We start from the raw sequence: 11,077 nt of genomic DNA, 5'->3' as shown, positions 1-11,077 counted from the left end.
GCCCTAAGTCAAATATCAAACTCACTAGAAGGACTGGTACCCCTGTACCTAGCATTTCCTATTGATCACCTCCCTGCTTAGTGCTTCGGCTCTGTGACTCCTCCACTGACTGTATAAGGATCTTGGTGTCTAGCCCTGTTAATTAGGATTGTCCTTCTGGAGTGAGGTGCATTTCAAGGCTGAAGTAGAGGCACCTATGGAAATACCTTGGAGTTGGCTTCAAGCAACTCTTTCCTTTACAAAGGCAGTCTGTGGCAAACCTGTGAACTGAATCTAGACCTCCTGAATTATATTCCAAGGTCTCAGCTGCAGCACATCCCACCCCTCCTATGTACTGACATCCCAAGAATCGTATTGTGATTTCAGCTTGTATAGGCAAAACCCAAACAACAAAGTAAGATGCACATCATTTAAAATAATTTCTCATGCTATTTATTTTGCCGGATTTCTGCACCTTCTGTTTCATTAAGGATAAAATGTATAAAAATAAATTTCAAATAATGCGTTCTGCTTTTTATAATTCCTCAAATATGGAGCCCTCGAAGTCAGTGACCAAAATAAATGAATGAAGGCTCCTCATAGCTCATTTGCCCATCTCCTGCTCAGTGTCCCACAACTCTATGAATAACTGTCCAGAAAACAGTTACTGGTTCTATTGTTTTCCAGGGGCTGTACCAGGGAACATTTAATTTGGTGACGTTTTATAAAGCTAATGCACATGCCCCATCTCAGAAACACTCCTTGACTGAACTACAATGCAGAATTTCTGCCAATTATATGCAAAAAAACATGTCAAATTCTTATAGACAAATACACTATCCTACTCTCACTGGATTCCACAGCCGAGACAGAATGGGGCAACTCATGTTCCATCAGCGCAGGGCATGCAGCTTTCCTCTTCATTTCATCCCGCGTGTTACAAATCCTCCTCTCTGTGCTGATCTTACAGAAGCATATGATCACTGAAGAGACCAGAAACAATTTCTACAAAAAAGATATATAATTCCAGATGGAAAATAAATATAAAATGATTGGCAACAAGTCTTCAGTTACATGCACAACACGCAGTTAGCCACAGGGACACCAATTACCAGTCCAAAGCAGCACCAGAATAAGAACAGACAGCCTCCACTGAGCAGCAGGATTGCATGGGCTCAATGATGAGTGAGAGGTCCAACACTAAGAACACTTTCTAAACTGTATTAGCTTCTGGAAGGCATGTCTGAAGTCTTCATTAAAAGCTGTGTATATGACTGGATTGATCAGTGAGTTAAAGTAACCTAACCATGTGAAAAAGTCTAGTAGGATGGGATGAAACCAGCAAGCATTGTCACAGATGGGCAGGACTAGGCTTACAACAAAGAACGGCAACCAGCAGAAAATAAAAGCTCCCAGGATAATTCCCAGTGTTTTTGTGGCTTTCCTTTCTCTTGAAGCAGAAATTCTTTTCCTTTCCAGGACACTATCTGTAAGTTTGATTTTCACGTGATTGATAAATATTGGGGAGCCCCCTGAGTGAGAATGCCCCTCAGTAAGGCTAGAATTAATGGAGCAGAAAGAAGACCCAGTAGAACCAGTAATCAGCTGGGCAGTGGTAAAGCGTTTCCCATATAATGATGGTGGCTTCAGAATCCTGGAGCGAGCTGCCACATAGATTCTCCCGTACAGTATAACGAGGAGCACAGTTGGGATATAGAAGGCTCCACAGGTCGAGTAGACGGTGTAGGAAATCTGATCTGTGTTCACAGAACATGATGCCATTTCTTCATGAGCTTTGGCTTGTCTCCAAAAGAGTGGCGGCATAGAAATACAAATAGAGATCACCCAGACCACAGCTATCATGAAGGCCGCTCGGCTGGCTGTTCGGCGTTTGGCGTACTCCAAAGCATCTGTGATGGCCCAGTATCTGTCTAATGCAATAACACAGAGGTGCAGAATTGAGGCTGTGCAGCAGGTAATGTCTGAGGATAACCAGATATCACACATAACTTGGCCAAAGGTCCACGTACGGCTGACAGTGTAAGCAATACTGATTGGCATTACTAAGATAGATACCAAGAGATCTGTCAGTGCCAAGGAACCAATGAGATAATTTGCAGGTGTATGGAGCTTTCTAGTGAGAAAAATCGTGATAATTACAAAGGTGTTTGAAAGAATAGTTGCCAGAGTTATAATAGACAGAACAACTGCCAGAGAGATCTTCAGCCCTAGAAGTAGCCTCTTGTCCAAAGCCACTGGTATTTCAGTGGAGTTCAGCGACTTGTTTGCTGTGCTCTGGAGGGAGAGCTCTGCTGAGTAGTTAAACTGACTCATTTTCTGCTCTTTCTGATGTTCCCTGTACAATTTAATCCTTCTAGAGAAGCAAAGATTGTTGCTTAATTTCTCCTGCAATACAATTTGTCAGCCTAGGACACCAGTATTGGAGAGATACCAACCTCTAGGAAGCAGGAGTCTAGGCAGTACCCGAGACATTTTTCTCATCTAGGTCCCCTAAGCCATTTCATCATGTCTTTTGTAAGTCCATTTAGAACAGTAAATTATAATGTAATCACCCAGATACGATTTCAGCATGTATGGTAAGATTTCTCATGTAGCTGATGACCAATCATTCCTTAATTTTTTTTCACAATTGTATTTGCTTCTTTGGACAGAAATCCAGACAGGCTTGTTAGCCTTTCCTTATCATATGTGAAGAGTTTGGTTTTCATGGGCTTCTCCAGATCATATTTGCTTTTTCTGAAACACATGTTTAATCTTCAGATGCTGGATTTGACTGGAATGATTAATAGAGTCCAGTCACGATGACCTGGAGACCACAGCATGTCCAGTTACTGAACTGTTTAAGAATGAGCAGATGGTAAATGGCTGCAATGAGTGGAGTCATTATTCTTCCAATTGAGGAAGGATATAGCTGGTTGTGAAATCTAGAGAAAGAGAAGGAGAGTGTTAGCTTGGAAAAGTAAAATAGACAACATGGAAAACAACAGTGATCAGTATCTGTCCAACCCCTATGGGCACTAATGACGCCCCGAGGTTCTTCCTATGTATTTCTTATTTTCTTTACATTTAGTAAGTGACTCTCTGAACATCTGTAATTGTCAAAAGAGCAACAGAACAGCTCTCATTCAGGATCATCACACATCCTTCCCTCTACCAACCTAAGCTCTGTCAACCTCTGTCCTCTTGAAAGAGCCCAGAAAATATGGGGCCTTTTCATGAAGGGTAATGAGCATGGATTCAAGCAGCCACAATGGAAAGCATTTTGGTGCAGAGAGCTCCTTTAAGAAAATCTCTCATCAGCAGCTACTTCCTTAAACCAAGCAGCACAAACATCTCCTCTGCTTGCAAATGGTGCAGCTTCATTGTGGTACTGCCTGCCCCGAAACACCTACAAGAATATGGACCGCGTTTAGATTTCCATCCCTAGCACACTGCACAAATCACCTGTTTCATCCGCAAGCACAGCAACTTTACTTTCAACAACCATCATTTCCACCATAGCTCTGGGCACAAAAATGGTCCCCTAATGTGCCAACCTCTTCATGAGCCACTTGGAAGAAGAATTTTTAGCAAACTGTGCCATCAAACCTGCGCTATACCAGTGCTACATAGATGGTATTTTCATTGTTTAGACTCAACACCTGGCTTTGCTTACTGTCTTCTACCACAGATTCAACACACACTGCTCTTCTATCAGATTCTTTCTGAAATACTCCTACATGGACAACAGCTTTCTAGATACCACAATACACATCTGGGATGGCCACTATATACAGAAAACCCATGGATTACTATGCCTAGGCCCACAAAACCAGGAAACACTCCAGACACCCCATGAAAGCTGTAATCTATATACAGACTCTCAGACATCACTGCATCTGATCCAAGGAGACTACCACCTCGCCAACCTAGAAACTGCCTTTACCTAGCAAGGATACTCCAACAGAGAAAGAGACTGCATCTTTGAATAAGCCACCCAAATACCCCACAATAATCTACTACTACAATACAAAAGAAACCATTTCACTGACTACACCCGCCCCGGTCATTACATACTATCCGACACCAGAACCTACAAGAAGGACCATCAGGCAACTGCAGACAATAATTGAAAAAGATCAGACATTGGGAGAAATACTCCACGGCCCTGCCTGCCCTCTCCTCTGACTCACAGGCACACACTCATGGCCTTCACACAACTACCTAACGTGACCCAACTAATCATTAAAAGCAAACTCCTTTCTGATCAACAGACACCAAGTGGGCACAACCCTACCTTAACAATAAATGCAAAACCTGTCAACATGTCTTCACTGCCACCACAATCAATGTCTTCCATCATGAAACCAGATCACACATGTTTATCCCAGAAGGTAATATGTATCTCTTCCAATAAGCCAAATACCCTCGTGGAAACGACATGGGTGCAACTACAAAAACTGTGCACCAGAATGCACTTTCACAGAAAAAATATAAAGGACAGAAACCCCCCGAAAGCCAGTGGGAGCACACGTTTCACAGAACAGCCACTCCCTTTCTGCCCCCTCAATCCTCGTGCTCAGCGGAAATCCACACAACACCTTCAGAAGACAGGCCTGAGAACAGAAAGTCATAAGCTTCATAATAAATCTGGACTTAACACAGACAGTGGCTTTATGTCTCATTACAGTCTAGCAACTCCTTGTGTTAATTGCTCTGCACTCCACAGACAGTAACAACCTCCTCCTAGAATGGTCTTGCTCGACTAAACCAGCCTGCCTACTTTACTGTAATACTTCTGTCTTACAAACACTCCTGATAATATCTCTTCTCTCTTAGTTTACAACCCCCCTCCCTTCCTTGAAGCAGACTGTTTGCTTTTCCATGGAGTTAAAAATGGACCTATTTTTATTATTTAGTTTAGCCTGTGTCTGACTAAAGCGTCAAAGAATCTGAAAGTTTGTCTAACATCTCTCCCAACTATACAGTTGATCCAGTAAAAGACATCACACAAAACCCTGGTAGTGAAGCATTTATCAAACAGCTGAAACAGAAGCCATTTACGGTCACAGTCAATGCCATACTTTCCCATGAAAAACCATGAGAGGCAGACAGTGGTATACCAACATATCCTAAAGAGAAGCCTGAAGCCTTTGGAAACCTAAGAGAGGCAAGGATTTTTTGTGATATCTTTTATTGAACTAATTATATATAGTTGGGAGAGAAATGTGGTTAGCTTTTGAGCAAAAGCACCCTCCTTCAGGTCACTTCTTTCCAAAACTCATACCAAACTGTTCCTAGCTCAGAGATGTAACAAAAAAAAACAGCTCCCCAAAAGGGAAGGTTTCTGCATGTCTGCTGTAGGTCCCATTTTTAAGAAAATGGAGCCAGGAGTCAATCTAAAAGAATTTTTCAATGTACTGATGCTACAGAATTGCCTTTTTCAGAATCTGAGAAACACGCTAACGTATATTGACCTGGATGCTGTGCTATTCACACAGTCACAGAAGGCCCTATAACAAAAGCAGATTAGAAACATTACTTAAACAATGTTCGACGAGCTTTAGTTAAAGCGCCCCCACCACCATTCTGATGCGCAGGGACACTGAATACACATGACACTGAGGCTGTTGAAGTGTGCTAATTAGCACGCTGCAGCAGATACGACTGATCAAGTCTGCTCTGACACATGCTAATTAGCAGGCGTTGGACACGTGTAGGTTCCCCCACGGGCACTAGATTAATCCTATGTCTGATGTGATCAGCTGTGTGAGCTGATCCTAGGCTCCCCCTGCACTGGCAAATAGGACATGATTAGAGTCTGATCTGCGATCCCAACGTTGTGCATCCTGGCATGCACATGTGGCATCACAGGAAGCACAGCTGTTGGGATTGTGGATCAGATCCCATTGTGCCTTTAACTGCACACTTTTCAGTGGCCTTAGGCGCCTAAGAATCTGGTCTTTGGCCTCATAAAGATATATAGCTACCTAAACACCTGGGTTCTTAACTTCCAGTTAAATTTTGAACATTTTGCCAGTCGTCTTTTTGTCTCCTAAAGATGTTCAAGCTGTCAAATCCCATACTTCTCATTAAACAGTACTATTTTTAAGTGGGGACAGTGCCCTCTAAAATATGTAATGTTTTAGTATAAAAATATGCAAACAGACTAGCAGCTCTTATCCATCCTGATCAGACTGGTTGCATCCATCAGAACACTAGCAAGAATCATGCTAGGGAGTTAATTCAATATTATTAATCACCTTCTAAAGAACAAAGGAAGTCCAATTCTTGGTGTGAATCAGTCATAGAGAACATCTCATGGGACTTGTTTTTGTTCTATATCTTCTGCCTTTAAGTTGACCCTCATTATGCTACATGACTAAAACTATATTACCAACAACCTATGAATTATGTGATGACTAACAGTCCACAGGCCACAGCTGATTTATGCAGAGGGAATGAGTCATCCCTCCGCATATGTAACAAACATATGGCTATAGCCTTTCAATCACAAACTAAATACATTGAAAACCCAATGCAAAGGCATGTTCTTGCTCAACCACCATTTACTGTTCCATGGAAGAGTCACAGGGTGATAGTCTCAGGAGGTAAGGCTGGATGGCCACAGCAGTTTCTCAAACTGTGGGATGCTTCCCCATCCTGGGAGGGCTTGAAAGTTTCCTACCAGGGGATGTGGGAATCATGGCAGCACTTCCCTTGCCACCAATTCTCACATGCCCCCTTCTTCAGCAACTGCTAATTCCACCCCCCTGTGGCAATGGTGGGGAGGGAGTCAGCAGTGAGGGAAGCAGAGGTTGAAGAACGGCGGGTACGAGAAAGCCTGACTTTCCTAAGGTGGGACGTAAACCTGCAAGGTTGAGGAAACACGATGTTACAGTGCCCTTTCTGCCCTTTAAAGCTATAGCCCTGGTCTAGCCAGCTACCAAGGAGCCAGCAAACAAGGGCTGCAAACAGGTTAAGCAGTTTACAGGCAGTTCCCTGGGAGCAAGGGGAAGAGAAGCTAGGCACAGTCAGCATGGATTCACCAAGGGCAAGTCAGGCCTGACCAACCTGATTGCCTTCTATGATAAGATGACTGGCTCTGTGGACGCAGGGAGACTAGTGGACATGGCATGCCTTGATTTTAGCAAGGCCTTTGATGCAGTCTCTCATAACATTCTCGCAGACAAACTAAAGGAGGTGTGGGCTGGATGAATAGACTGTAAGGTAGACAGAAAACTGGCTGAAGCATCAGGCTCAGAGGGTAGTAATCAATGGCTCAATATCTAGTTGGCAGCTGTGGAGTCACCCAGGGGTCAGTCCCAGGGGCAGTTTTTTTTTCAATGTTTTCATCAATGACTAGGGAAGATGGCATAGAGTGCACCCTCAGCAAGTCTGCAGATGACACCAAGCTGGGTGGAGTAGTAGATATGCTGGAGGGTAGGGCAAGGATTCAGAGTGGCCTAGAAAAATTGGAGGATTGGGCCAAAAGAAATCGCATGAGGTTCAACAAGGATAAGTGCAAAATCCTGCACTTAGGATGGAACAATCCCATGTACCAGTAGAGACTGGGGGCTGACTGGCTGGGCAGTAGCTCTGCAGAAAAGGACCTGGGGGTTACAGTGGACAATAAGCTGAATATGAGCCAACACTGTGCCCTTTATGCCTAGCAGGGAGTGGTGAGGGGTGGGGGAGAGCAGGAGGAAGCCAGGCAGGCGCTGCTGTGCCTGCAAGTCTCTGCCGGAGCTGCAGCCAGGAAGCAGAGGGGTGGGGCCAGTCCAGCTGTGGAGCAGAGAGCCCTGCCCAGCCCAGAGAGCATGCCGGGATGCTGGGGAAGTCTGGTTTAAGTTAAACCAGCAAGGAGTCTGGGACAGACATTGCATAGACTGGCATGACCCAAATCAGTTAAGTATGATACTACATTCAACTAGGTTTCTCTCAAACCGGTTTCAGTCATTTTCAAACGAGTTTATGTGCACTGAGCATGAACGATGTGTGCCCCCGAAGGCTGGGGGGGGCATGGTGACTTCCCACAGGCAGAGGCAGCACAGTCATGGAGGCGGTGAGCAAAGAGCTCCCACAGGTGGCCGTGGCAGTGTCAGCAGCAAGGTGGGGGGGTGAGCGCCGACTGGCAATCGGCAGCCACCCGCAGATGCCACTGGAGGTGTTGGAGGTGAGGGGGAGGTGGCGAGTGTTGACCGCCTACAGGCATCAGCAGTGCTTCCTTCAGGGGGTGCATCGCCAATCTCAGGGGGTGCACGTGCACCTGCGTGCACCCCCTACACATTGCCAATGGCACTGAACATCTCTTCTGTTACAGGTTTAAACCAGTTTCTGATCACTTAAACTGGTTTATGTGTAATGTCTGTCCCTATCCTAGGAGGGTAATAAAACACTGGAACAGGTTGCCCAGAGAGGTGGTAGAATCTCCATACTTGGAGGTTTTCAAGACCCAGCTACACAAAGCTTTGGCTGGGATAATCTAGTTGGGGAGGGTCCTGCTTTGAGCAGGGCATTGGGAGCTTGGACTAGATGACTTTAAGAGATCCCTTCAATCCTAATTTTCTATGATTCTATGGTCCTGCAATGCCTTACACACTTACTTAACTTTATGCTCTGTTAATAGTGCACTCTTTTTCAGGGGTGTAGGTTATAGCCATGTTAGTCTAAGGACATAGGCATACAAGGTACTTTGGGTAAATCTGATCTCTTTTATTTGAGTTGGTTTAATAAAAGAGATCAGATTTACCAAAAGAACCTTGTCTCCATTTCAGTGGAACTATTCAGAGTGCATTAAGCTAAATATGTGCAAAAACTTTTGTATGATCTGGCCTTTGAGTCTGTAAAAACAATATCTCTCTGTAAATGATCAGCCTAGCATCCTTTCTTTAAAGGACCTACTGCCCTTCAATTTATGAATACTCCACTGATACTGTAAAGAAAATTACTAGCAGAGTCCAAGTTAAGATCAGCACATCACGATTTAAAGGCTTTTAGTAATCATTTAGTTAACTTGTATTTTCCCAAGGCTTTTACATTGTTTACAATGCTTACCTACTTTTATTTCCATTAAGAAAAGTCCTTAGACAAAGCCAAATTTATTCCTTTGGAAAACCAAATCAAACCAAACAAATTAGTTTAAGCAAATAGAAGTTATCTAAGGGAAAAAGAAAACATGCATTTAATAAAGTCAAATATAAGATAAATACAAATACATACATGCACACATTCAAGGAAAAAAGAAAATATTTACAGAATGGAGCATTGTATCCTGGAAAGCAAAGACTGTACATAGGATTTTTGGTAATTGGAAGTAACACACTGAACATGAGGTCCCAGCACTATTCTGTGCTTCAGAGGGCTAATTTGATGTCTGGTGTATAAACTGGGGAGTACCAAGTAGGAGGAACAACTGCTCTCCACAGCACTTAGTGCACTAGTATCAGAGTATTATATCCATTCTTTGTGTACACACATTAAAAGGATGTTGAGAAATTGGAGAAGGCTGCAGTTGATCTGAGATCTGCAAAATCTGACTGAGAGGAAGACACATAAGGAACTCAGTCTTTTCAGTTTATCAAAATGAAGATGAAAAGGTTGCTTGATTGCAGTCTATGCGTACATCTTTGGGGAGAAGATTCCAGACAGTAGGAGGTCTTTTCATTTAGCAAAGACAGAACAAAACCCAATGGCTGAAAGTTTAAACTAGATTAATTCAAACTGGTAAGAAGAAATATATTTAATAGTAAGAGTGTTAAGCCACTGGAACAGCTGGATAAGGAGAATTCTATACACTAAGACCAGGCATAGACTTCATAGATTTCATAGACCTTCGGGCTGGAAGGGACCCTGGAGGATTGAGTCCAGCCCCGTGCCCCAGGGGCAGGAAGTCAGCAGGAAAAGCTCAAAGTTCAAAGTGGGTGCTTGAACCACCTCCGGCAGCAGTCTATTCCAAACCTTGGGGGCTCGGACAGTGAAGAAGTTCTTTCTTATTTCCAGCCTGAACCGGTCACAGTGGAGTTTGTGACCATTTGATCTTGTCATCCCTTGGGGTGCTCTGGTGAACAGATGTTCCCCCGGATCCAGATGAGCACCCCGATATACCTATAGGTGGCCACCAGATCACCCCTAAGCCTGTGCTTTTCCAGGCTGAATAGCCCCATGGCTCTCAGCCTCTCATCGTAAGGTCTGTTTTCCTGACCTCTGATCATGCGCGTGGCTCTCCTCTGCACTCTCTCAAGATTCTCCACATCCTTTTTGAATTGTGAAGCCCAAAACTGGACGCTGTACTCCAGCTGCGGCCTCACCAAGGTCTTCTCCGGGATAGAGATCAGGCTGATGGGCCTGTAGTTTGCCGGTTCCACTTTCCTCCCTTTCTTGAAGACAGGCACCACATTGGCCTTCTTCCAAGCTTCAGGCACTTCACCAGAACACAAAGAGTTCTCAAAGATCCATGCCAGGGGCTGACTTCGTGCTCGCCAGCTCCTTGAGTACCCTGAGGTGTAAACTGTCAGGGCTGGCTGACTTGAAGGTATCCAGCCTCTCAAGGTGTTCCTTCACGAGGTCAGCATTGATGGAGGCTAAGGAATCTCCCTCGCCTGGGCCTTCCTGTCTCATAATGGGCAGGGGCATCCCGTGGGACTGGTGAAAGACTGATGCAAAGTACCCATTTAGCAGTTGGCTTTTCCCTTAGTGTCAGTTGACAGTTGTCCCATCTGGTTTAGCAGGGTCCAATGTTGCCCTTGCTTTTCCTCCAGCTCCCCACATATCTAAAAAAGGACTTTTTATTGTCCTTGATACTTGTAGCTAATTGGAGTTCTGTCGCAGCCTTGGCTTTCCTGGTTTACTACCTGCAGGTCCAGACCAGTGCAGAATATTCCTCCTTGGAGATGGATCCAGTCCTCCATCCTTTGTAGGTCTGTCTTTTTAGATACAGGAGGTCTGATGGTTCCCTGCAGAGCCAAGGGGGCTGCTGTGCCCTTTTGCTGCCTTTCCTCTAAGATGGAATAGACTTAGCTTGTGCATCCAGGATCACTCCTTTGAGGAGCAACTACTTATCCTGAACTCCCCTCCCCTTTGGGTTGTGGACCTTTAG

General features: G+C 44.4%; 1 protein-coding gene across 1 annotated transcript; it reads right to left on the bottom strand.

Moving 5' to 3' along the window:
• Positions 1–428: 428 nt before the first annotated feature.
• HTR1D (5-hydroxytryptamine receptor 1D) lies at positions 429–9,133 on the bottom strand. The gene is made up of 3 exons (XM_019512192.1): positions 9,037–9,133; positions 5,457–5,492; positions 429–2,924 (listed from the first exon to the last, which is right to left on the bottom strand). Exon 3 carries the CDS (start codon positions 2,311–2,313, stop codon positions 1,180–1,182), a length of 1,134 nt encoding a protein of 377 aa, XP_019367737.1. The 5' UTR covers positions 2,314–2,924; positions 5,457–5,492; positions 9,037–9,133; the 3' UTR covers positions 429–1,179.
• Between the last annotated feature and the right edge of the window lie 1,944 nt (positions 9,134–11,077).

The sequence above is a fragment of the Gavialis gangeticus genome, unplaced genomic scaffold, assembly GCF_001723915.1.
Source record: "Gavialis gangeticus isolate Ggan-Ray unplaced genomic scaffold, GavGan_comp1, whole genome shotgun sequence".
In the NCBI taxonomy this organism is placed as follows: domain Eukaryota; kingdom Metazoa; phylum Chordata; order Crocodylia; family Gavialidae; genus Gavialis; species Gavialis gangeticus.
This window is presented reverse-complemented; position numbering and strand designations above follow the sequence as displayed.

What these genes read in the sequence shown, in the direction of transcription:
- HTR1D (XM_019512192.1), bottom strand. Translation starts at nt 2,313, where the DNA reads ATGAGTCAGTTTAACTACTCAGCAGAGCTCTCCCTCCAGAGCACAGCA.